Source organism: Genypterus blacodes, unplaced genomic scaffold (genome assembly GCF_046128005.1).
Source record: "Genypterus blacodes isolate CSIRO-AG114 ecotype Tasmania unplaced genomic scaffold, CSIRO-AGI_Gbla_v1 ptg000030l_1, whole genome shotgun sequence".
Taxonomy (NCBI): domain Eukaryota; kingdom Metazoa; phylum Chordata; class Actinopteri; order Ophidiiformes; family Ophidiidae; genus Genypterus; species Genypterus blacodes.
The window spans coordinates 3770813-3798811 of NW_027466843.1; the positions used below are offsets into that span (position 1 = coordinate 3770813).

Here is a 27999-nt window from a genome sequence, read left to right on the forward strand (position 1 = left end):
TGACCTCGACGCTCGCATAGCAGATAAACAGAGAATGCTCTGGGACAGATTATGTGGCGGGTAGTGGAATGTTTATGAACGCAACGCAGCTCGGTGCGCCGGGTGGGCGGAGCCACGGCGTCACCGAGGAGGAGGAGGAGGAAGAGGGGGCGGTCTGGCGGAGAGAGGACAGCTCAGAGGAAGGGAGGGAGGGAGGCTCAACCTCCTCTGTACATTATTAACCTTTTTGACTCAGTAGCGGGCTGTTTTTGGGACATTATATCCCCCGTTACCATGCGCTACACCGCCGTGCTGTGATACTTCTCTTTAGCCGCTTAGCCAGCCGCCACCATCACCGTCTAAATGGATAGTTAGCACGGGGAGGCTAGCCGCTGTCTGCTTCGCGACACCCGCACCGGCCAAGTGAAGAGCCGAGTCAGAGAATGGGAAGAGTTCACTCGGATAGACCACAGAGAAGAAACGAGGACTAGCCGGAATCAAGCAACCACCAATTCATCACCTGTTTGACTCACTGGTAAGCAGTCGGCATCTTGTTTGTGTTAGTAAGTCTAATTGTAAAGTTAGCGCTAGCTCTCGGGTTAGCCGGCGTCGTTAGGTAATCCGAGTCAGCGTGGCAAATGTGAGCGGTACACACTCAGCCAGCTGTACGTGGAGTTATGCCTCTTCATCTTATTCTAAACGGAATAGTAATGAAATATACATCATTGAAACGTGTTACTTTGCAGACTCGGCTCTGTCCAAACTTTCACAGCTGCGGGTCTCTGCTGTACAAACATCAATGTGTGTCAGACAGAGGAGCGCAACACAAGCGGTGAAGTGAAAGCTGGCGAGCCACCGGGAAATACATCAACAAAATGTTCTACTGCCAAGTTATGGTCGAAAAGCCCAGTCGTTAAGACGCGAACTTGAGAAAGAGAAGTGTGTGTTAAGTTGAATTGGGTTTGTTTGTGTCTAAACATTTGTAATCTGCTCATTTACACTCTTTGGTAATTGTTTTGTTTTGACTGCCTAAAGGTGCTTACAGATCGACATGACGGTAATTATGCAGTACAGTAGAAACCTTAGATGCTGTTTGGACGTGTTTGTCTGTCCCGGCCCGGTTATTATTAGTCTGCTTGCCCTGATCCCTCAGTAAGTAGCTCTGAGATGTTAGATCCTGTAGCCATGTCCTTAGCACAGCACAGGAGTTATACATCTATCAACACACACACACATCACTTTGCTCCTGGCCCAGACCTTGATTGTTCTACCAAGCAAGTTTATCCTACAGGTTTTGTTTGATATTGATTATAATATCAGGTAATAGACACAGTGGAGTCCAATCAGTACTGCAATTTTGTGGTAATATCCATATTTGAAATTTGACAACATTGAGGTTGCATTTTTGGTACGAATCCCTCAAATTAGTTATTTTGATAGTTATTGCAAACGTCTGCATGGTAGAATAAACCGTATTGTCAAAGATGAGGTAACAGTAATACATTTAAAATTGATAAAATATTAGTACAACATTATGAACGTACATATACAACTAAATATATGGAACTTAATTTAAAAGAAGCAAGGGACATATATGCGTAGAAATGCTGCTTTAAAAATTGCCAACCTATACAGCAATACTGGAGATGAGACCGGCCAGTATCAGCGTTTAATATGGACCGTGCCAATATGTCAGTGCAGATCTTTTACCTGGTGAAAACTTGTGTACTACAAGTGGGTTTAAATATAACTGGAGGTCTAGACGGTGAAATGACTTGATTATTCCTGGTTTTGTTGTCGTCCATGTCTGTTTGGCAGGGTTACTTCAGAGGTTCTGTACTGATTTTGACCAACCTTGTCGATCTGGATCCAGGCCTTTTTGATTTCTTATCATAGTGAGACGCAGTGTTTTAAAACATTTTCTCTGGACTTGTTTAGCCTTGTCTGTGCTCCAGTGAGTGACCTTCATGTTTTCATTCAGCCTCTGTCCTGTTTTGTAGCCTGCGCTCAAAGGTTCCAAAATATGGAATGCGCTGGTTACACCATATAGAATGAACAGCACCTGGCCATTTATCAGCGCACACCGTGTTGTTGTTGTAAGCAGCTGTGACACGAGCTCCAGCTGAGACCGCAGTTGTGCATAGCTTATTTTTTATTCCCTCTAGTTTATAGCCAATCTCTATTGCAGTGGCGTAGTCTGATAAATGAGCGGGAATCACTGCGTCCATTGACCAGTGAGACGCAGCAGAGCTGAGCTGCGGTTCAGCTCATCACCACACCTGGCTTTCTATTGCCTTCGGCTGCTGGCCAACACATCTGAATAAAATGCACCTTTAGTTAATAACACGTTGAGCCTTCTGCTGCGGAGACAGATGCAGTGTGAATGCTGTCATTTTGGCAGCCATGTTGTTTCTGTGACGTTGCCACGTCACATCAAATGCAGTCCCAGATCGTAGCCTTTCTCTTATCAACCATGGGATTACAGTTGAACACACTGCTTGTAGTTTATTTTCACATTTCTTTCTCTTTGTCTGTGTTCAGGTTGTTGTCACCACCACAATCCGCACCATGGTGCAGAAGTACCAGTCCCCCGTCAGGGTGTACAAGCATCCATTTGAGCTTGTGATGGCGGTAAGTGTCTCTGCATTCATCCTCAGTCGACCTCGGTTGTTCATATGAATATTACATGCCATTTATAGGAAGTTATGTAGTTATGTAATGCAGATGAGGTCACATTCAGAGGGCAGTAGCTGATTGGCTCATGAATTCAAAGTGCTGCTGCTCAGTGCTGCTAATAACTCAACCTGCATTGCACGCAATCCACACATGTTCCCACAAGTTTTGAAATTCTGTGTTTTGCAGCGACACTAGGGCAAGACTGGCTATTGACAAACAGTGAAAACATTTACATGGAATCCATGCAATCATAGTGTGCTAATGTCTCAGTAAACTAGAAGTGGACTTGAAACTGGCCTGCAAGCTTGCTACTGTAGCTTCTGCCTTAATGGTTACGTAGCAACCACTACCATACCTGTGTGAGTGAAAAATGTACGCAACCTCCCCAACACACACACCCACAAGCAAGCTTGCTCATGTCATGTGGCTCACAACGACGACCTGCTCCATCTAGCCATCTGCCATCTGAAGATTTAAGACCTGAGCTTTGTTCAATGAAGCTTGGAACCACTTTACTGCACATCTGCACACTCAGCATCCATAGATAAACCAAGGCTGTTATGTCTTAACAGAGGTTCCACGGCACACTTGGCAGTAGTAGTCCATTTGCTTTGTAAAAGATTCACAGCCTAGCTCGGCTTTTAGTCAGCGGCTGTCTTGCTGCGTGTTTACACTCACTGTCGGGCATGAGTGCCTGCGTTGCGTGTGGAGACTGCCGATTTGCATGCCTCTCTCCTTTCATTTTACTCTGCGACCGCTTAGTGCCAGCCCGTCTTTCATCACCTACATTACTTCATTTTATTAAAGTCCACACTTAGCTACCAGTCAGAGTTTACCTCAGTGCTGTAAACCCATCCTGGGTGAGCTAATGTTACAAAGGGACACAGCCCTGTAAGTGTAGGAACACTTACTGATGGAGCACCTTAGTTCTGTGTCTCCTTCATGTAGTTTCACAGCAACACTTGGGATGGGAGTTTTGTTTAACTTGACATTACTGACGTACACTCAGTTGTTATTGTATGTGGAACAATCAGCTTTTACTTCCTCCAGGACACAATAGCATAATGGCACCGGTCTCTACGTGCTGAAATCTGCTTTCTGCTCTGGCAGAAGGGAGGATTTAGAAAGGCAAAAGCTCCTTAGCAGAGGCTGCAGTCAGCACCGGGCAAACTGATGAAGATAAATGGGGAGCTGCTCGCTTCACCTGGCTCTACACATGGAGTAGTAGGGAGGGAATAGTAGTAGCACAGCTGCTTCTGTGGCTTTTAAGATGGACTTGACCTATTTTCAGTGTTTGTGGACAGACCGTTTGTAATATTTTCCCGTTGGTGGTAGTGGAAGTATTCCATGCAACAACAGTGGATGTCAGATTTGACAAACAAATGAAGCCGGCTTCCACGACACATTTATTTGGAGGGGAAGCTTTGCTTTTGCGTCATCTTAGGCCCGCAAGCATGTCAGCATTGACATCACATTTTCTGAACATGCAATTTTCTCGTGGCTAAGGTCCTCGGTAGAATCCTAATTCCACCACTGGCTTCTTGGTTGCCTGCTGTCACACCTGTCTGCTGCGTGTGACAGAGTGTGCCGCTGCTATGGTGTCTGAGACAAGCTGGAGCTAACTTAGAATTACAGTTATAGTTATTAATTTAGTAACTGATAATAGTTTGATTCGTATGTTTAATGGTAATAAATGTCAGAATATACTGCACTGTGAACGTATTACTTAATGAGTCATCTCAGTGCGTCTGAAGCAGCTTTTGGTGCATCTTCGGTACATTTCCCCCTTGTGACTTTCAGCAGAGAGTTTTTTTTTGCAGACACTGCAGACCAGACCCAGTGGTGCGTCACAACAATTGCTGGCACTTTCTGCTGAAAACCCAAAGAAATCTCTCCCCTCTCACTTCCTCCATTGCAGCCCTGTCTCCATTGCAGCACGGCAGCGTTACAGCTTCCTTGTTTTGAAGGAAGCTGTCATGAAGCAGATATATTTAGGGTATCTATTCTGTGTTTTCAGCTCGCTTTGTGCCGACGAGTTATTCATGTCAAGACTACTTTCACTTTTGTATGTCTTTGAAGTGGTACTTAATGTGTTGGTGGTGCTGAGGCGTGATGCAGAGCCCCAGGTGACGTCCTCTTATAACGCCATGTTGGGCTGTAGTTAAGTTTAGCAGTGTCATTTCTGCTGAGGCTGCTGAAATAATGGCCAGTAATGTCTTTCCTGTTTCATGCGTTTGGGGATGAGGTTTGACATTTTATTTTGAGGAATTTCGCGTTCTCCCTCCACTTCACTCTGCCAGCTCTTTGAAATTTCCATTAACTCTTCTAAGGGGTAAGATGAAGGCTCTAGATTCCTCTGTTACAGAGTTAAAATGCATTCCTCTAGTCTGGTTGTGAAATAGAGTGTATCCTCGTCACAGAGGAGCCGCTCAGCTCACTGAAAGGTGCTATGGAAGGATTTCACACTGTGGCAAACACCGCCGTGGCTCCAAAGTACTCTTGCGTAAGACAGCCTCGGATCTATGATGCCCTTCAGCTGTTTCTGTTCTTTACCAGGTACCTGCCCTGCTCTCACTATGGCCATGATTCACAGTGCTCACAGCTTTTTGGCAGATTTGATCACCTGCTGCGTAGCGTGTGGTTGATCGCAGTCTAGTTATTCTCTAGCACAGCAGCTCCCAATCTTTGTTCAGGTGGGTGGACCAATTATTTGGGGCAGTTATTTAACTTTTTTCTCTTTAATAATAAGAGTGCAGAGCCCCTTTGAACTGGAGCGCTGCTTAAACTGACTAATGGCCAGGATTGCATGTCACTTTGGGGAGCCAACTCCCGAGAGAGAGAGAGGCGACTACACTAGAGTGGCGCCAGAGTGCAATGCACACCATCACGTCTGTGTCACTTGTTGGGAAACTGAACTTCCTTTGTAGATAAACTCAGATGAAAACACTTGTATCCCTGCTAGTGGCTGTGTTCCAACAACAACTGGATTTGTTACAGAAAAATAAACACACAGGCATGCTTAATGTAATAGTGTTGACCTTCATAAGCATTTTGTCGATCCGCAAAGTTGTTTCTTTCCTTTAGGCGGAAGTAAGGAATTATAGGAGCAGGTTCTTTTAATCACAGTCCCATGAGTTTGCTGCTGCGCCTCAAAAACAGGAAGCGTGTTTGATGCTGTTGCTGCTATTATGGCAGCAGCCCACTTTCAGAGCCTGTAGTCTACCCTCAGGGAGTCACAGAGGAATGTCAGCAGCACAACACAATCCCACCTCTTGCTGTCGTTTCGGGCCCAAAGGAACAACTGTTTCTGGAAGTTACTGGAAGATATAGAGAACGACCTTAGTGTCCACAAGACAAAAGAACAATATGTGTGTGATGTGTAATGCTTAATAACCACAGAGTTGATGCTGCATGTCAATATAGTTGAGATTAAAATACAACAACTACCCCCCAAACCTGTAAACTCCCAGATTAGTGCCCATGCTCCAGAAAAGAGGGTATTACACGAGCCAAGGCCTCACCTCCATAGAGACGTATGGGTGTGCAGTTAATCCACCAGGACAAAGCACATTGGTCCTCCCTGCTGTCCCACGAGGAATTCTGCAGGGGAAAGAACAGGATGTGCCTCAGTGTTTCATGCCTGCTTCACGTCGAGGCATCGTCAACAACTGAGGCCGTTTCCTTCTTAGTTAAATCCTCTATGGAAATGGCAGCGACATCAGCAGAATGACTAACAAGAACTTAAAACACGGAATGTTTTTATGAGGTCACACTCATTTTCAACAGCAATTTAGTTTTTCTTAAGATAGTGAAGTTGCGTCATAAATGTGACAGACATACGTCGAAGCAACAGAATGTAATTGAAAATGAAATGGCTTATAGATGAGGTAATGGAGCTGGAGAGAAAACAGAAGACTGGGTGAACTATCCCAGACCCAGAGTGTGTTGGCCTCTTATTAGACTCTCCTATAGCCTGTAGCCAGTTAAACATAACATGAATCCTCTCCTCAGCAACACGGCGACGGCAACAAAGCGTGACATGTGCAAAGAAGCACCGACGAGAACGAAAGAAAAAAAAACCGAAAGAATGAATTTTTGCTCAGCTTACTTGGCCCGAGGTTTCTTTACTCGTGTCTTTTTGTTTACATTCCATTTTTTTATGTTTACATTCCAGGAGTGCACTAGTAAAAAGGGGTGTTTTCACATTTGCACATGTCAGCTTAAGCAACAGCAGGTTTGCACATTTGTACTTCCTCTTTTTTTGAAGTAGCTGTGTCTCTTTAAATGCTAACACTTAGTATTGAGCATGCAGTTCATTGTTGCGTACCTGTTTACGGGTCACAGTTTCTAAACTTGGCTCATCCTGCTTTTCTCTTTTTAGCCTGCCTCAGTAGAGAACAGGGTGACGCCCTGTTCCACCATGTCCTGACCCACTTACATTCAGGTCTGCTTAAAGCTGATACAGCCTCATTCTCTGATGCCGACGCATCGCGGGCTTTGCTGTATTGATTTAATCTGTCTGTAAGCTTCTGGGTTGTCTCTCACTCATATCACGTAATGGTCTCACTTTCAAAGCATTAACTGTCTCCTTATGCAGTAATAAGATTCAGGCCAGGCTTCAGTCTGTCTTCCACGGCAAAAGTAGATATTTCCGTTTTTTGTTATGGTAAAAGAGAAAAGGGGAGTACAGGAGTACAAATGACAAACTTGACCTCTTGATGGTGCATTTGCTGATTTATTTTCTTTATATACACTCACCTCTTTAACCATTCCTGGCATTGTACCTGCTGATATGATTCAGAGAATTTCCATCCACTTATCTGAATGAATCTGTCAGACCTTCGCTTGCAATGTCTGATTCACTTACTCCATGCTGTTTGCCAAAAAACAAAAAGAGTTACGGCCTTCCTTGGGGAGGAAAGCTTATCGTCCTGTATGCTGTTTGAAAGCGGCACTGATAAATGATTGAACCAGCCCCATGTGACTCTGGGAGCCAGTGAGAAAATTCTGCAGCTAAATTCATTCACTGATCAGCAGGATACTCATTCACCCTCTCTCATGCTGCAAGGTCGAGATGCTGCCTCATTCACTCCCCTCCCCCACTCTGTTTCACTCCTTCAGTCCACCAGACAAACACACACACACACACACACACACACCCACCAGTGTTAGTTCATATTCTCTTACACAATGACTCTTAGCGTACATTGCACCACATCGCAGGCTTGCAATAGTTACTCGCATCTCTGCCATTTTGCGACATGTTTAGTGGAAGAGTGATGGTTTTTGATTGATAATCTCTGATTTATTTAGTTTGGTCCGATGTAAGCCCTTTCTCCACTGTGTGTAAGACTGTCAGTCATCAGCGATGTTTGATCGGCTGAAAGGCCAGTGTGTACACCTCGGATGCCAAAACGCAATATGATGATGGTGGTGTGTGTTTCTGTTCTGCGTTTTCAGTTACACACACACACACACACACACACACACACACACACACACACACACACACACACACACACACACACACACACACACACACACACACACACACACACACACACACACACACACAGCATCCCATTTAGCCTTCAAGACAGAGTGATCACAAATCACCCATTTTCCTTCTGCCCTCACTCTTCCCAGCTGCTCATTGGTTCACTGCTCCTGACTCCTTTCCTGGAAGAAATGTGACGCAGTCAGTGAAGCCACTGCAGCGTTAACCAAAACCATTCAATAAAATATCTGAATGATTTAATAGTGGTGCCAGAAAAGGCAATATGCTCCGCCACCACCTCTTTCCAATACTGTAAAGGAGGATATCAGTTATGCTGCAGTTTCCTGTAATTCACTGCCCAGGAGGTGTTGTTAGAGTTAGATGGCACATTTTTCAGACTGCACAGTTTACCCAATGCCACATTTGTACTGCAGTGTAGAAGTTAATGTGACCTGCATGGTCCGTCTGTCCACTTTGATCTCAGCAATAACTGGCCTGGTTGATGTGAAATTTGTATAGATATTAATTGTTACTTCCTGTATCGATTCCAGTATATACAAGTATCACAATTTTATGAAAGTTAATGAACATAGTATATCTCATCCCAAATTCTGCTATTTGGGCAAGAATGATACCTTTGCACACAAGATATGTCAATCAAATGGGATAAAGCCTGTAGATGTTAATGAGCCCATGCTGTTTTTCCTCTATCTTCTTTTGAACCATAACAAAGACAATGTTTTAATTTTTATCCTCAACATATTAAGTGCAGTCATATTACCTGCTGGGTGTTAAGGGAGCCTGTGTGTCCATAGAAAGGTGTACAAAGAGGTAATCTATCAATCTCTGAACATTTTCAAAGATGACATGACAGTGATCAGACTAGCTCTGACAGTGTCTAACTCTGGCCAGCAGAAATACTTGGAAGTTCAGCATTTTCTGTTGTCACTGTAATGTTTTTTTGATAACTGACAGTTGGCTTTCCTGCTTCCAATACCTTGCAGTATACCATGTGGTAGGCCCAACCAATACTCTACATTTATATAACATTATCGTTTGAACAGTGGTCTATTGTCCCCTGCAAGTTGGTAGTCCCAGGCAGTTCTGCCATTACAATGCACACTATAGTAGTGAAATCACAGGGAGAGAGGGTGTGGGTGGTGGGGCATGCAGAAACCAAAGGCTCCATTGTTGCATTTGATGTATCGGGAGCTTGTTCTCCCCCACTCCAGATGAAGTCTACACCTATGCTCGGATGTGACCAGCCTGAACCAGAGGGCATGGCAAATACAGTCTCTAATGTAGAGCTACTGATTCGTCACCAAGGGAAGAAAGACTAAACCGACATGAGTGAAGGGCCACAAGCATTTACGTGTAACATTAGCAGCAGTCCTTCACGTTTCTCAAATACATTAACTGGTATAGAAATAGAAATGTTGGAATGATACTGTCCCTGCAGTATCGTTGTAGCATTGCAGTCGTCAAACTGGTTGGTCCAGCTGTAGCGAACAAGGTCATGGAGTTTTCCTGCAATACGGGATCTTTTCCCAACAGAGCAACTTCACCTACTTATGTTCAAAAGAGAGTCAGTACAGATTATCTTTCAATGAATTATACTGAAACCACTCTTATACATTGACACGAAAAGAAGAATGGATGTCCCACCACCCTGGTTTTGCCTCTGGCCAAACATTATTGTTGTGGTGTGTCAAAACGTATCGATAACAACGAGTACATGCAGCATTGAGGTTGCAAACTGGAAGTCAGTTTTGCATGTCGAGTTGGACTTTAGTGATTGAATCAATGTAAAAGCCTGTTCAGGGTTTCCCATAACACTATGTAAAAGGAATTGTATGATATTGCATTAAACAAACAAAAACACATTAGTAACAAGTTTTTTTGGAAATGGGACCAAGTACCTTAGGCGCTAAGCAAAAACACTTAAATTGACGCCTAAGCTGTAAAATGATATGGAAAACCCTGGTGTTTAAGGAACCGAAATGCTGGGTAAACAAATAAAAATGATAGGCTGCGAACCCAGAGAATCATTTGATAGAATATACTGTATCACTTTTTATTGAATCAAATTTGGAGTGTGCAGGTGATCCAAAGAATTTCAAGCAGCCTACTCAGTAACTTTCCTCTCGCTCTCTCCCATCATCGCCTTTGACCTAGTTTTAAGTTTATAGCTTCTTTCTGAAAATGAAAACCAGGAGGAATGTTTCCTCACCATAAGTCATTCTCCTGAATCCTCCATAACATACCGTATAGCCTCCTCAAACCCTGACCCTTTTTAGAGGAGTCAAATGTTATTATAATCATGTTGTGTAAGCAGATGGCTTAAAGGTCGTGTGCACTTGTAGCATTACATTCAGAAGTTTGTCATTCCTCTGTGATAGGCTATCTCATGAAATAGCGATACTGGCTTCGTGCTGGTGTCCATGAACTTCGGGATGTGTAATAGTGATAGCTGGTTCTCTATTGGCCTCCTCTGAACCCCTGAATATCCACCGAGCAGAATCCTGACATCGTAAACCAGACCAGTGGTATTGACCATGATCCAGTCAGTTTGTTGGCATGCTAATACCAAAAAAAATGCTCAGTTGCTTCTCCAACAACACTGCAGGGTTTGACGAGGCTTGTGTGTGATCTCAGCAAATAATGTCCCAAACAGGCCAAGACCCATGACTGCCTGAGGCCAGAGTCTTAATGCTTTTTGTCAACAGACGTAGGCGTGATGATGTCACACCCATCCTAGCGGCACTCTTTCTTGGCTTTGACCTAAAAAAATGTTTATTGTCATACAAGGTCACGTGGCTTTTTTTCCCCAACATGAAACTTCAAGCTTTCCAGAGTGGCAAACAGTATGAAGCCTTTTGTTGTCTGCTTTTTTAAATTCAGATCAGTGTGACTGAATGTGTGACACCACAAAGTATACCACATTGTTGTCTTGCATTTTTGTATTTTGACTATGATGGAAGATGGTATCCCCTCCCCCTTTTCTTTTCTTTTTCCTTTCAAGTACAAAATGTTCCAAACTAAATTAAAGACTTTAGTTTTATTTATCAAATCTTTGTTTCACGGTTGAGGGTACTTTGATGTCACATATGAAACCAGTTTAGACCGGTCATGAAAGATGATATTTGCTCTCCAGTAAGACTATTAAACTTTTTAAACGCACAGTCCAACTTAGCGTTTGGACTCAGTCTAAGTGGACTTGTTTCTGTTTTTATAAGGAAATGCAGCCATAATTGCCCCTGCCCTTTGGCTCTGTGTGTTCTGTCTGGTGGTATGTTTTGACATTATGTAAAGTGTCCCATCACGTATCTTAATCTCGAAAGTGCCTAAAGCCAAAATGTTCCCATATTCCCAGCGAAAAGAAAAGCTGGCTGTTATGAATAAAAATAGCAGAGGCTGACCTCTGCTCTATAAGCTCCAGATTCACAACACTACTACCAAGACAGTTGGAACTGTCTCTGGTCAGTGTTTGTCTCAGGATTTTCTCTGGTGTTTTTTGTCTTTTCAGAAGGATTAGCTTGAACTTTATTTTATCTCCTACAGTGACTTAATGAACCATCTCCTTGGACTACAAAATACTATAAAACTAGATGCTCCAGAACATTTCCCCTCAAGTCTGTTCATGCCTCCCGTAGCTCTCAACTGGCTTTAGCTTTTGTGTATCCAATTATGAAAATGGAAATGCATGGAGGCGTTGCGTCAGAGCTGTTGTGTAGCATCTGTCTTGCCTTCGCCTGAGGGCGTGCGTGTTTCATATCAAACATTCCAGTAGAACTGTTTGCGATGTTACAGTGTGTTGGTGAACTCTTTCTGCAACAGTATTTGAGCTGTCCGACTTGACAATATGCAGTGAAAATGGAATGTGTATTGGTTCAATGTGTAGTTATGAGTCCATTTCAAAGACTTGTTTTGTTTACTGCCCCTTTGCAATAAATATTTCCATGCTCTGTAGGCTTGTAGTTGTTGCTACTTGTGCCACCAGTATGTCTTAGCACCGGTGTCACCTGCATTAATTCTTGCACAACTAATGACTAAGGTTTCCAAATGGTGGTTCTGTGCCAACCCCAGGTGTTCTCAGCCTTTTGAATCCCATCTCATTAAAACAATGCCAGGCTTATTGGTTACACCCTTGCTTGAAGCTTATACCTGTTTGGAAAGTCCCAACATTTTTCATTTCCACTGCCAAGATGGTTATGTTTTTACAGTTTTGAACTGCTTCTAAGAAAATGCAAAGGAAAGTGAAGCCATGGGCCAAGCGATAAGTCTTTACATCCATAAAAATGGAAATGATTGCTTAATATTGCGAGATGGAACATTTTTCTACATTCCCCATGTTGTTTTCCTCTGAAACTCTACATTTATCGTGTGGGAGAGAGCCTTGGCTATTTAGCCTGCAGCTGTAATTCACTGGTTTGTGTGTTGATGCAGACCAGGTGTAGATTTGTGAACATCTTATATTGATAAAAGAACTGATAAATGCACCTTTTGTTTTGAAGTGCAAATACTTCTCTGTGTGTTTAAGGATTTTAATCAAAATCCCATTCACTTGTCATAAGAATATAATTAATGTTCGATACTGCAGCTACATGTCATTTATTTATTTGCTATAAATCACAACAGAAAGGTTGAAGCTTTTGGTAAAACCTGTGTTCTTTGCGCGATAATGGTTGGGCTGTCAGCCAGTACTCCTATTGCTTTCTCTGTTGTACAGTGTACTTGTTTACATACACTATGCAGCCCTTATGAGCCATAAACTGAATTATATATCCCCAGATCTTAATACCAAATCTTGTTAAGCATTTCAACTGAACTTCCTGTCTACTTAAGTAAAACAGCTCTTGTTTTTCTGCAGTTGACTCTTCCTCTTCATAGCAAAGCATTTTTCTGTATATGCAGGAAGAGATTAAGCAACACGTATTGTTTTCACATTTGCTCTCATGCACTTGTAGAAAGCACATGAAGTCCTCAGCCAAATTCCAGGAACTCTTACTCACAACTTGGCTGGAAGAATTGTGTCAGAAAGCATCCTGTCGCCATGGTGACCAGAGGATGTTCTCACACTTTCTTACATGTATTGTTGTTGTGGCTTCACTAGTCTTGGCATTTTGAAATATACTTTCCCATTGTGATAAGACGTTTCTTGAATGGTTTGAGGCAAAGGGCCAAATCAATATTTGCTTTGCTTTGGAGTTTGGTTACTTTGTGTGTTTGGATTGACGTGTTTAGTACTTAGAATGACTTCAAGGCAGGGTGCTGACTCATTTTAACATGTGTGTACTTTTACCCAGTACATACGGGGTAAAAAAACAAGCACTCATAGTTGGAATCAAACTGTTTCAGCGTCGTAACACCTTAATAATGAGCACATTACTGTGCAAGAGGAGGAAATAATAGGCATTTCTCCATGGAATATTGTCACACACTTCACCACCAGTCTGGCTAAATGCCAGATGACCTGAATATTGACATACTTTACTGTACGCACAGCTTGACTTCATGGGTGTATATTGTGAATCATGTACACTGTGCACGTGAAGCCATGACGTGACTGAAGCAAGATCTCTAATCAGGTGATTTTGCTTTAGATCCTGTTAAAGTTTACACATCCTGTTGTAGCTCTGATGCCCTTGTACTAAACAACTGCTGCAAATGCTGATTAAAGTTGCATTTGTGTTGTTGTGTTTAGTAAAATAGAACCATTGTAGCTTGGGAGCCAGTCAGATGTTTAGAAAACCAACGTTGAAGCCAAGTGACGTCCCCTGTGTTTCCCTGTGACCTTCAGCTTCCTGCTTTTATCGTACTTTACCAGTTGGGCTATTTTCCGTACACAAAGGCTTACTAAAGTCAGATAGTTAGTTTTGACTGTTTCTCATGATGCAGAACTAGGGTGTGAGTTAGTTTGTAGTGCTGTACATGTTGGTAGTTTACATTATATTATCTCATGGAATGATTTTGCACATAAGCCTATCATTTGTCAGGCGTGAAGAGGATTTGTTTTGGCCATAGATGTGATTGACTTGACCTTTGTTGACGTACGGTCTTTTAATGGGTGAAAATGATGTTTACAGTCAATGCTGTTGTGCTGACTGCAGTACAAAGGCTGCGCCCTGTTGTTCCAGAGCGTCAGGGCTGAAAAACAGAGCTCAGCATTCACTCAGCCAGTGGGCAACTCCTGGCAGCAGGATGCCAGGGGCTGCTGAGCCCCGCTGAATGCCTGCTCAGAAACAAAGCATCCGGCTGCTGCTGCTCCTCAACATACTAAACAGTGTGAACCCTAATGGATTTTTGTTTTGTTTGTTTGAAGTCCCGGGTTTGTAGTTTGTATGTTGAGAGTATTTGCTATGTCTTGCGATACTCTTAGTATATATATATAAGTATATAAGTATATCCAATCCTAAATACCAATAATGTGAGCTGTCAGACCAAACATTGACTAAAATCAACAATTCCAGTGTCTCTCACTTGGGCTGTTTCAAGTTTCCCTTCACGAGAACAAATGAACCGAAGATGTTAAATACATGTTGGTCTCTGTTTGTTCTATTTTGGGTGTCTTCTGAAGCCAGAGTGATTATGCAGCTTTCTGAGCTTTCGGGGGCGATGAACTGAGCTCAAAGACATACGGGCTATGCTCCATGAACACAGCTCCTTTTTCAGCCAGACTCAGCGGACACTAACTCAGCCAACCCTGAAGCCTTTTGAACATTACTTGCCCTTTCAGGTGATCTCACAGTCTGTCCCACATCTCTTCCTTAAGGCTGGACTCTCAGTCAGCACCGTAGCTTGTAGCCATACTGTTGATTTCAACTCGTCTTTCGTTTGATACAAAGGAAAGTAGAGTTGCTGCGTACCGGTCCTTATTTTACAAATCGCAAATGCGTAACAAATGGAAATGCGTTTCTCCATCACTCCCCATATACTCCCCACGTTTCCTTCTTTGTCTTTGCGTGTCTGGTCATCTTTTCCTTTTCTTCACCATTTAGCCCTTCGCTCACGCACTGGTGGGTAAATGTGTTCATGAATGTACTGGAGACTCCAGTCCTTCAATTTACTTTCATAGGCACTTGAAAAAATGGCCGAGCCTTATGGTTTATGCAGCAAGGACAGACGGATAAGAGAAGAGTTGGTGGCCAGCACATTCCTATGACTGAAGAGGACTGCTATCATTTAATGTGTCGTCTTCACCTTGGGTTCCTTCATACATATTTCTCTTATATCTCTTTTCATATGAATAGATAAATTACTTCAAATGAACAAGAATGTATGTTCTTAGCTTCTTTTCCACACTCTTCACCTCCGACTTGACTTTAAGCAACTCCAGCTCACTGTTGACTTACAGTCGTGCTGTTGACTTATCAGATATTCAAACTTGTTATTACCTGCCCTTCAGCGATGCACTGCCGGCAGCTTTTTAAGTGCAGAACAGATCTAGCATGGGTGGTGGCGGCGGCAGTGGTGGGGTTGATTTAAAAAGATAAAAATGGGTGCCATCATGCAGTGCCAGTCAGGGCCAAGTTGCATAACAGCTGCCTGGCTTCAGCACAATAGCTGAATTTTGAGTTTATGGGAACACATAAGACATATTTGGAGGCTTTGTCCTCCCCATGGGCTCAGCAGCGGTTTCTGTGCATTGAGACCTTGAGAAATGAAAAGGTGCAGGATTTGGCCTTTCTGTGCAGTGAGTCAGCTCCAGTGAGAAGTTTAGAGCGGTGCACAGTTGAAGGAGCCATTGTTTGGCCTCTCACTTGATTTCTGCATCGAGCCCTTTTCTACCCACCTATTCACATTTTTGACAGTCTCTGCAGTCCTGCATTCTCCAGAAAAAGTCAAGTATTTGCTAATGAATTCAAAGAATCTGCATCTTGTATTTTGTTACCAATTTTCAGTCTTAACATTTTTCATATGCTGGAGGTCATCTAGTGTAACGATGATGTAATTCCATTTGGAAAGCCAGTAGCTTCTAAGGTGAATATGTATAATCTATCGTAAGAGCCAATGAGGCCAATGAATAAAGTCTCTTATTTGATCTCTGAACCTTTCAGTGCCCTCTAGATTCACTTCAACATTTATAGTGGAGCAATTGTTGCTCATCACCGTCTGCACTGTTGGCATGAACACTAACACACACCACAGTTCTAACGATGGTTGTTTCTGTCCTTTCTCCATCAGGCCTATGAGCGCCGCTTCCCCACATGTCACCTCATCCCCATGTTTGTGGCCAGTGATGTGGTGAATGAGGAGACCAACGAGGATGGATCCACCACCAGGGTGGAGCGCCGCTGTGCCCTGGATGTGGACGCCCCACGCCTGCTCAAACGGGTATGTTGAGTAATACACAGCAGCGGTGCAGCCTGCCAGGATATTATATGGGAAAGACAAACTTTACAATGTGGATAAGTGTTTTTCATTACAATAAAATGTCTTTTCAGATTGCTGGCGTGGATTATGTCTACTTCATCCAGAAAAACACGCTCAACAGGAAGGAAAGGACGTTGCACATCGAGTCCCATAACGAGACTTTCTCCAACAGAGTCATCATCCATGAGACGTGCTGCTATTCGGTCAGTGAAATTAAATAAAAGCTGTCGTCCAAAAGCAACTTACAGCTTTTCCCAATGTCACTCCACTCAGATCTCTCGTATAAAGCTTTTCTAAATGGACAGGAAGCCTTCGTTGCTTGCTATCTGTGAAATTATTCAGCTCCATCACACCCATTCTGGCTGAATCCAGCGAATGTGCTCTGTACTTCAGGCCCAGTGGCATAAACTGTGACCTCAGATCTGCCTGTGTGAATGGGTGTGCTTGGAGTTAAGGAGGTCAAGCACTTTTTGTATTAGCCTCCAACCAACTAAGTGCTAATTTTAGGTGCATATACACAGGAAGATCTTTTTATAAGCTTTTCTTCAATTCATGCAACTCACAAGATACTTAGGATAGAGCGTTCAGTTAGACTGAGCCAATGCACACAGATAATGTTGAAATATGTTGGTAGCCAGAGGAAGTGAAGCTCTCAGCACAGGAGCTTCAAAAAGGTTTTCAACTCCTGCTCCCAATTTGACAGGGTTGACATCTGAGTCAAATTGAAAGATGGATGAAAATCATGATCATCTCTATACCACACAGCATGTAGTGGATGAGACACGTGTGTTTGTGTGTGTGTGTCCTTGCGAGTTTGCATGCTGTCCTGTTTAGGCACAAATCTGCTCATGCGATAAGTTTGGCTGGCTAATTATATAGGGACAGACTGATTCACACTCCCACCCACTGCACACAGTATGAAGACTGCTCTCTTCGTGCGTCATCATCTAGTGAAGCTAGACGTGTAGTTGCTATGGTAACACTGTCATTTTGTTTCTGCGTATATACAGTATTTACAGTGTGTATGTGTGTGTCTGTGTGTGTTTGCAGGTCCACCCAGAGAATGAAGACTGGACGTGTTTTGAGCAAACTGCCAGCCTGGACATCAAGTCGTTCTTCGGCTTTGAAAGCACGGTGGAGAAGATTGCTATGAAGCAGTATGCCAGCAGTATCAAAAAGGTGTGTGTGTGTGTGTGTGTATATGTATATGTATAATCCACATATTTTTTCATACTCTGCAGTACCTGCAATATTTCAATGCTCCAAGCGTTTTCAATTCTTCCACGTCTCCTGTGTGATTTCCCTATAAACTCAAAAACAACAAACATGAAACACACGTCTAATTAATGCTGAAGATTGGCACAAATTCGTTTCTGAAGGATCAGTCACACTGTAATAGCATAAATTAGCTTTTGTAACCTCAAGAGGTCTTGCTCTGCAGTGAGTCATCTATTTTCTACTTCTTCTCTCCCAGGGAAAGGAGATCATCGAGTTCTACCTGAACGAGCTAGAAGACGAGGGCATCACCCACGTGCCCCGCTGGTCACCCTCCTCCCTCCCCCTACCTATCCCCAGGCCAACCAGTCTCTCCACCGCCCCCCCGGTCCTCCCAAAGCTCCCAGTCACCCCCGTCACTCCTATCCCGCTGCCCGCAGATGTCGAGGACAGCGCCACTCAGGATGCCAAACCAGACAGCAGTGCGCTTCAGACAGACAGCCTAGCAGACAACCTGGCTGCTACACCTGAAGGTCTGTTCCTCCACAGCTGGAAGTTAGAACCACTGCCTTCAAAGACATCTCAGCAAGAGAGTAGAACAAAGACATGAATATTTCAGTTGAATGTTATTGTTATTAAGTAACTATTGATTATTGTCGAAGCCGTAGCATTTCTTTTAATAGATCAATGCTTTGAGTTTGCATAATTGATGCATCAATGCATTCATAACTCCCAACACCATTACAGTCCCTTTGCTTTAGATTGCAGTGTTTGTTGTGGCGATGTTAACCGTTAACATTATGTTTGTGTGACACAGACAAGCTGGATGCGGATTATATCAAACGTTACCTTGGCGACCTCACGCCCCTGCAGGAGAGCTGCCTGATCCGACTCCGCAAATGGCTGCAGGAGTCACACAAGGGAAAGGTAATGGGTTCTTATTTGTCATACTAGAGAAATTATTATCATGAACACGTGCAGATATGAATTAGTTGCAGCTAAATGCTCTCTCCTTATCATCCAGATCCCCAAAGACGAGCACATCCTGCGTTTCCTGCGGGCGCGGGACTTCAACATGGATAAGGCCAGGGAGATCCTGTGCCAGTCCCTGACCTGGAGGAAGCAGCACCAGGTAGACTATCTGCTCGAGACCTGGACCTCGCCACAGGTCCTCCAGGACTACTACACCGGGGGCTGGCACCACCACGACAAAGGTAGGCAAGGACAGAGGGTTTGACCGTATGTATGTGCTTTGAAAAAATAAAAATGCAATATCGTGAAATGAGTATTTGGAAGAATTTGAAGCACAGTTATTTATAAATGTTGGATCTATTTAGTTATGAATGGGGTTGTAAAGGACTGAGATCACCCTGCTGTTTGAGGATGACGCACTGCGGTCGGCCCATTCATCAGGGAAAGCCGGCTCAACTAACAAACTGGACACACACACACTTACTCTAGATACACTGCTGCCATTCTTAACAAACCACACCCCTCAGCTATGTATGTGAATAAAACATGACACACACACTGGGTGACTGTTGTGGACTCCATATTTAGAACACAGCGTGACTGGGTACAGCTAATCAAATAACTGAAGGCTCCCACGTCATAGTGCAGGTAATTGCTTTTCATTTTTGAGGTCCAAGGATTGATCCCTGTTGTACTCCGCACATCACATTAATGCGCTCAGACACAACATCACCAATGGCAACAAAGTATTACCTGTCTTGTAAATAGGATTTAAACCATTTTAACACTGGACCACAAAATCCCACCCAGTTTTCTAATCTGTCAAATGATATTGCGTGTGTGGGTCAAACGTGTCGAATATGCTACACTAAGGTCCAATGAGAAGATATGTAATCTCACCACGAATAACTGAAGATATCAATCACACATTAGATCATTGTCCTGCAGAAAATGAAGGAAGCGGCAGCTGAACAAACCCGACCTATCCTTTTCACACGCAGCCTCATCGAATGTAAATAGTGTGGCAGATAGTGTAAATACTGGTTTTGTTTTCTTCCTTTCTTCTAGATGGCCGTCCTTTGTATGTTCTGAGGCTGGGCCAGATGGACACCAAAGGGCTGGTCCGTGCTCTTGGAGAAGAGTCTCTGCTCAGACACGTATGTACTACAGCTGCAAACTCCCAACACCGTGTATTGTGTCTGTGTGTGCACGTGTGAGTGTCTGTGTGTTATTGTTAGTTCATAGATGGGACTGGCTACTTCTTTGGGTAACAAATTTGACTGTATATTTTGAGAAGAATCAGGAATATAAATATTTGAATGAAAATCACATCTTAAATTGGAACCAGCTGCTTTTTTCCCCAGGCAGCTGTTTTTGTTTTCTCTCCATTTTTCTCTTCACTTTCCTTCCATTTATTCTGTCTTTGCAGCAAAAGGAACATTTTGACTGGCAGCATTAAAAATCTGTGTAAAAGTGTCCACTCCCTAGAGACCTCTGAGAGTGTTTTGTGTCATTTCAGGTTTTGTCCATCAATGAAGAGGGTCTGAGATGCTGCGAGGAGAACACCAAGGTGTTTGGTCGACCGATCAGGTAATCATGCAGACAAGTGCCAAATGTCAAATGTATGTGTAGGGCGATTCAGGCTGCTTGGCTTTAACCGACGCTTCAGTTTGAGCACAGTCACAGATCCCTAGAGACGTGGGACACAAGTAGGGAAAAAATTCAATCATAGTAAAATAATGAACCGTGCTTGGTGCCATTTGGTGCCTGAGCCACATGTTTTCCACTTTCTGTCTTCCATTAGTCCTCTGTTCCATCTGTCCTGGTGGTTTCATGTATAGACACACACACACACACACACACACAACACACAACACACACACACGCACACGCACACAGCCCTCTGGAATCTCAATTCCAGGGGGCTGTACGGAAAGAATGCAGGAAGGTTTCTATTTTCACTGCTCCAATTCAGATGGTGAGTGAAAGCCAGAGAGTGGAGAGGGCATCTGCCCTCTGTCAGACCGGAGGAGGTGGCTGGGATAAGATTCATGTGGGATGGCGTTTGTGAAATGGCTGCCATGTCCCAGCCCTCACACTTAATGGACTGAAGGAAGGGGAAGGGAAGATGTGTGGAGGCAGAATTAGCAACCACTGCTGTCATTACTCGAGCTGCACTTAATGGGTGACAGGCGCTAAGTGAGGCTAGAAGGCGTTTGTGCCCATCGGTGTGTGTGTGTGTGTGCGCGTGCATGCATGTGTCCCTGTCCTAATCCTCTTCCTCTCACTTCCCTCTTTGCAGCTGTTGGACATGCCTGGTAGATCTGGAGGGTCTGAACATGCGCCACCTGTGGCGGCCGGGAGTCAAAGCCCTGCTGAGGATCATCGAGGTCGTGGAGGCAAACTACCCAGAGACGCTTGGGCGGCTGCTTATCTTGAGAGCTCCCAGAGTTTTCCCTGTGCTTTGGACACTGGTGAGAACAAGGAGGCAAATACCCACACCAGCTGGAACGCCCTCACACACTACTTACACAGTGACGATCACAGCTAACCTGTAGATAAAAGGGTGGATGACTGTACGCTTAAAGGCATTTGTCAGATCAGAATGGGGCTGATAGGATGCTGATACTGAAGACATAGTAAGGGCAAAGGTTTTGACAAGGGTGGAGAGACTTTGGCTTGTTGTGTGTGTGATCATCTTCCTCCTCTACTCTCAGGTGAGCCCATTCATTGATGAAAACACCCGGAAGAAGTTCCTGATCTATGCAGGCAACGACTACCAGGGTCCAGGTGGGCTCGTGGACTACATTGACAAGGAGATCATCCCTGACTTCCTGGGAGGGGAGTGTATGGTGAGTGTGTCCACCTTCAATCCTGTAGAGACCGGGGTGTATAAATGTATTTATCTTTTTGTATTGTATTGTTTTTAAGCTTGTACAGTAACAATTCATGAAGATTAAATTTCAGCAGTGCACACACACACACACCCACACACACACACACAGAAACCTGCACGCTGTATTGTTGATCTAAATCTGTTCTACTTTCACTGACATCTGACCACTCACCTTGGGATCTCCTTTACTGACCTAATTCTATCTGTGTGTGTGTGTGCTTGTGTGTGCACGCATATTTTTACTCTGCTCTCTGCAGTGTGAGGTACCAGAAGGTGGCCTGGTTCCCAAGTCGATGTACCGTACGACAGAAGAGCTCGATAACGAAGATGTCCGGCTGTGGACTGAGACGATCTACCAAGGGGCCAGCATCTTCAAGGGAGCACCGCACGAGGTAAAGGGCCAAGATGGAGAGGGAGAGCGCCAAAGGGGGATTGTAGTGCTTGTCCGTTCTGCCATCTAGTGGTCATAGTTTGTAGTGAGGCTCTAATGTGGCCTCTTTGCTTTGTAAAATAATCCTCCTCCACAGTCACATTGTTTAAGCTGATCTCTTTTACATTTTATGTTTTGTGCATTAAATGGTGCCCTCGTGTGGAGCAACCTGAAATGACAACAATAAGTTTCTATTTTTACACCAACACTATGAAAGCTGTCAGTCATGGCGTTCACAGTTTAGAATGTCTGACCTGCTGTCTTCCCTCCAACCAGTTGCTGATTGAGATCATCGACGCCTCCTCAGTGATCACCTGGGACTTTGACGTGTGCAAAGGTGACGTGGTTTTCAACATCTACCACTCCAAGCGGGCCCCCCAGCCACCACGTAAAGAGCCCATGGGAGCCCACGGCATCACTTCCCCCGGGGGAAACAATGTCCAGCTCATCGACAAATCCTGGACACTGGGTCAAGATTACAGCATGGTGGAGTCCCCACTCACGTGTAAAGAAGGAGAGAGCGTGCAGGTCAGTGTCCAGGTTACATCTCTGGCAGTGTCAAGGTCCCTCTAGTTTTGTAATTGGTCTTATTAGAGAGCAAATAACACTCCAAGTCTGGGAAACTGCGGCCAAAGTACCCTGGGGCGCAGTGTGTGTATCATGACTTCCTCCTCTATCCCCAGGGCTCCCATATTACACGGTGGCCGGGCTTCTACATCCTCCAGTGGCGGTTCCACAGCATGCCGGCTTGCTCCACCACCAACCTGCCGCGAGTGGACGACGTGCTCGCCACGCTGCAGGTCTCCTCGCACAAGTGTAAAGTCATGTACTACACCGAGGTGCTGGGCTCTGAGGACTTCAGGTTGGTGTCTCTGTGTGTATCTTCCAGACAAAGAGCAGTCGTCTACATGGTGTATCAGTGGCGTGTATCTGTCTTCGTATCTCTTGCTACTTTCAAATGTGTTTACCATGAAGTTGCAGTAGTTTTGACTTAAAACATTATTCCTTTTTGACTGTTTATTTCACCTCCTGTCTTCCAGTTCTTCCTCTCTTCACTCTACTACATAGTGCCACGTATGACATCTGATACTTGAATGAAATTAATCTGTAAAAACAGCAAAAAACCCAAAGAGCATCATGAGTTTTCTAGGCCCAGAGTTGTGAGATGAGGATGCCTCCCTCTCCCTCTCACACGCCTTTAATCCAGCCTTTTCTTTCCAATTCGCTCCTGTCCTTTTCGCTCACCGTCCCTTCCTCCTCCTGCTCTGTGTCTCTTCTACTGTGAAGAACGGCTTGCTGTGATGTGCAGAGTTTGTAAGTGGCTCGGTGTTTGCCCCCTTTTCTTTCAAGCACTAGCAGATTTTCATTGCCGCTTTTTTGGCCGCTGACTTGAACAGCACCCCTCTCCTGCCCCTCCCCCTCCCTGTAGAAGTCACGCTGACGTCTCCTCCGAGTGCTTTAGCCGCACCGGAGGAAGGAATCACTGCACTGACACGCAGTCTCTCTAACTCTCCACCTGCTGGCCTTAACCACAGTGCTTGCATGACTAAAAAAACATCAGGGACACTCTTGTGCTTAACCTCTATATAAACACACACAATTTGAATTCCTACTCTACAGACTTTTCCTGACATTTTGCTTTTGTTTTTCTCACACACACACACACACACACACTGTGCTATGTCATGACTTCTCTAAGGCGAAGACCCGAGCAGCTGCTAACCTCTGCTAGGAACATTTAACACATCTAAGCTCGTCTCTGAGCTCAAGTAAAATGGAACTTAGGAAAGCCTTTTTGCAGCCTCATCCTCTATGTATCCTAGGTAACCAAACATCATATAAATGCATGTGTAAGAAATGCTGTAAACCTTCATAAGCTTCCAGATGTCTTATAGAAACACTTATAAGGCATCACACACATATTACTGTGGAAGTACTTCACAGTCACAGGATCTGCAGGGTGCTTTCTGTTTCCATGACGAATGAATGGTGACGTACTTTGTCATGATGCCTTAATGACAGCCTGCTTCAATAATGGCGTGTTATTACCTTTAAACAAACTACAGCCTCTCATAACATCTCATAACCTTAAGTGTTCTATGTCATCACATTCTTTATGGGCACACCCTTTAGTTTAAGCAGACAAAAAGTTCCATTCATCTCTGACAAAAAGCACCGTTAACTCTAACCCTCTGTACAGATTGGGTGATGACACGATACATGATCTTGGGCCATTTGTTTTTAATCTTAAATAAAGGCTGCAGAGACTCATGATTAGTAGTACTTGTTGTTTAGGCGCAGCACCAAAGTCTTTTCATCCCTCCTAAATGATCTGGAAGTATCATCTGTACCTGATGTTCTGCTGGTTGTTGCTCTCAGAGCCTGAGCTGAGCTTTGCGTGCCAAACGAGTGAAAAAGAGCCCTACCCATATATCAGCAGGCCGATGTGGGCTGAGATCAGCTGAGCCCAGTGTCGGTTTATAAGCCGACAGAGTCTCAATACTTCCTGACTGCACTTTATATTTAACCTTAATATTTAGTTGTACATAAACATTACACTCATATTTTGTCTCTCTCAAATATTAATGCACAGTATCAGCCTGAGTAATCCAGTATGGGTCGGGCTTTCGATTGAAACTCCCTCCTGATTTGGCTGCATGGTTCTGAGTTTGCATCACGAGCACGAGCTGTGCACACAAATCCACTCCGCCTGTGGCCATCACACTCCTGTGCGTGACGACATCACCGCTAACTTCCTTCTGTCTCCGTTTCAGGGGTTCCATGACGAGTCTGGAGTCGAGCCACAGCGGCTTCTCTCAGCTCAGCGCCGCCACCACCTCATCCAGCCAATCGCAGTCCAGCTCCATGATCTCGAGGTAGAACCTGGAAACGGAGGGCTTTGGACTTCAATACTCACAATCCCCCCCCCCCTACTGCCCTTCTTCTCAACAGCCAAACCCAACTCCACCCTTCCTCCATTAATCTTTGGACTTCCTACTGCACAGCCAGTGAGAGGAACTGGAGCATGCTCGCACAAACAGAAGACAAAGAATTTAAAAGAAATCTGCTGTTAAAAGAAAAAACAAAGACTGTGTACAATTTAAAAGGGCTGACTTTTGCACAAATGTGGTATATTTTTCTCGCCTGGGCAGCAGTTAGATTAGAACATTAGCAGAACATTTGCGTGCTTTGTGTCTTAAGCGGCGGGGGGGCGGAGCGGCATTGTGCCAGTGGAAGAAGCAATATTCTCATTCTGGAAGCGGAAGAAGAAACTGGAGGCGCTGTTACTTATATGCATACGTGTGTACACTCATACACAGGCACGCACGGCGATGACACATACCTCGTTTAGATGAGTTTGCTGAAGGAGTTGGATGTGCTGTTACTTCGAAACACAGCACACACACACAGATATTTGATGAAATGCAAAAATCTAGAGTTTGCCATATTTACCAGAGGGATTGTTCAACCTGGTCAACTGTTAATAGGTCAAATTTGGGCGGGGTTAAACTTAGGAGACCTGTGTCAAAGAATTTTTTCAATTAGTGTGGAGTTTCTGAGTGGGTGCGTTGCTTACCGGAACTGTTGCAGTAAATAATGTCCTAACAGGAAAGAGTATTTAAGGGCTGTAAATAACTCATATTTACTTCTTTTCTTTTTTTTGTTTTGCATTAATCAAATAATTTCATCTAAAAATGTCAACAGGGATTCTGAATTCCTGCCGAAGAACGGAGCCTGGCTCCGAGAGAACCAATCCTACCCATTTTATTTGTCAATCAAGTAACGCAGCGTCCTCAGCCCTGAGTTTGCGGCTCAGAGGCGGAGCTTTTACCGGAAATCATTTCCTGCTCTCGTGTGGCAAAACCCCTCCACCTCCGTGTTTTAATGAGGGCTGTATCACTCGCTGGCTGACCCGGGTCTGACTCTTAGCGAAGTAATCCGCTAGAAGCAATAATATGAATTTATATACTGTGTGAAATATTTCTATTTATCATTAAGATGTATGTGACGTAGGAGACTGCAGACGGGCAAACTGAGCCAGTAAAACAGCTGAAATCTGTGGGGTTAACATTTCTTTCGCTTTTTACTCTTTGCTCTTCCTCACACTTTGAAAACTTTAACCATCACTTGACATGGCCACACTTTACTGGTTTGCTTTGTGTCGGGCGTCTGCGGGAAAGAGAATCACCTGTAAACGTCATGGAGTTGTCAAGCGGGGATGCCTTTGTCGCTGATTTGTGAATGTGCTACTGATTGGCTAGCTCTGGCTGACCAATGAAATGCCTGCATTTGGAAGGAAGGGGGCGGAGTCGTCGGGCAAAACTGCCATTACTCTGTATTTCTCCATCTGTGTGATATTAGATTTGATGAATTTATGGATGAATGTTACTTTGTGGTGATGCTTATCATTTGTCAGTGCGCCAGTAGGAAACATTGATACTGTACCTGTGCCGGTGTGGGTTGGCGTTGTTGTGGATATGGGAGCACTTGATGGGGGTGATGCAGTGTGGTGTGTTGCTGCATGGTGAAAGGGTTTACAGATTTGTTATTTATAAAATTAAGAGATACTTATAGCCATTTTTGAGAGCGACGTGTCAATAAATACCATTTTAGCCTTTGTAATACTCACTTAGATATGCACCTGCTTTTTTTTGGATGGGTCATCAGCAATTTGTCAATTGAATGACGCGGACATTTCCCAATGCAACGCGTCCATGCAACTGTTTTTTATATGGTTACAAACGTATTCTTGATATAGATATAGACCTAGATTTGATTCTGATGTCTAAAGGGCAGAAACGATCAGAGAGAGAGAGACAAAACAAATCATTCTTTGGTCAGAAAGCAAAAGATTGAGGTAATTTTATATATAAATGTGAACAAGCCTGATTTTGTGCTTAGATATTAACTGTGGAAATCATTAAGTTGATGATAATCATGGCAGCAGTCCATCCAACGTTTCCCTGTCTTATCATCCATCCTTTCAAACAAAAACTCACCGTCTGTGGGGGAAGAAGCCTTTCCACTCTACATGGGAGTCAAACGGCAAAAAAGAAAAAAAAACATCACGGACCTGCTCGTTTGTATTTTTGTTACATTTTGTTTTTTAACTAACTAAAAGAGAGGTCAGGGGTCGATTTGTAGTCTATATGTCATTCACTGCAATATCCTGAAATGTGTTACTGAGAAAAGGACCTCCTCAGAGAGAGAGGGCTATAAAGCATTAATATGACTGTCACAGGATGGAGTGAATGTTCCAAATGGTGACATATATGCCTGTAAATGTACCAAGCATTTACTTCTACCCTACATGTTCTCCTTAGTACTCATTTCTTAACCTTTCAGGAGACTTTGTTTCATTTTAATGCAACATACTGAGATGTTGAACTGATAAAGCAACAGAAGCAGCATCAGTTGAACACCTGAACACTCCTTAGTTGTGTCATCGTGTCTCTTTCTCACTTGTAAACTCCAATTTTACTTTATTTTGCTTTCAACCACTTTTCCCGTGCGCTTCTAGAATCGGTGGAGAATTGAAGCCATAAAGTGGGGCATAAAGTGCTCAGACCAGTTGATCAAATGCAGTTGCACCTGAACACGGCGTTACTACAGACACTGGAACTTACTTCCACTCTCGCTCGACTCCAAACAGGATGCACTAATGCATCAGGATCTTATTGACAGATGAGGGCTATAATTGTTTGTCTTGACTTAAAATACATTTGTCTGTCTTGCTTTTTTTTTCTTCCTGATAATATTGCATATCTTCTCTTTACCCTCATGTGTGAGATAATGTAAAAAGGACTTGGGTTAATGAGAACATGGCACCTTTGCATTTTCTTTTGAGAGCATTAAACTTGAATTATGAGAAAATATACCATCTTGTGTTTCATTCATTTTAAGTTTGCTCTGTGTCTGTAACATAGCTTTGCAAATGCATTGTTTTGTGCTTCATGAATT

General features: G+C 43.8%; 3 protein-coding genes across 3 annotated transcripts in view; 2 read left to right on the forward strand and 1 right to left on the reverse strand.

The window, feature by feature from the left end:
- dgke (diacylglycerol kinase, epsilon) overlaps window positions 1-27999 on the forward strand; it is a 181387-nt gene that overhangs the window by 33250 nt on the left and 120138 nt on the right. The gene's annotated exons all lie outside the window — the stretch shown is intronic.
- Window positions 1-27999, reverse strand: part of rasal3 (RAS protein activator like 3) — a 225203-nt gene that overhangs the window by 13436 nt on the left and 183768 nt on the right. The window lies entirely within an intron of this gene.
- On the forward strand, window positions 161-27914 carry LOC142994636 (SEC14-like protein 1). The gene is made up of 16 exons (XM_076145424.1): window positions 161-514; window positions 2521-2610; window positions 16337-16486; window positions 16597-16728; window positions 17576-17704; window positions 18000-18273; window positions 18558-18667; window positions 18765-18954; window positions 19781-19869; window positions 20232-20302; window positions 21015-21186; window positions 21430-21564; window positions 21866-22000; window positions 22315-22566; window positions 22722-22900; window positions 24813-27914. Exons 2-16 carry the CDS (start codon window positions 2548-2550, stop codon window positions 24916-24918), a joined length of 2187 nt encoding a protein of 728 aa, XP_076001539.1. The 5' UTR covers window positions 161-514; window positions 2521-2547; the 3' UTR covers window positions 24919-27914.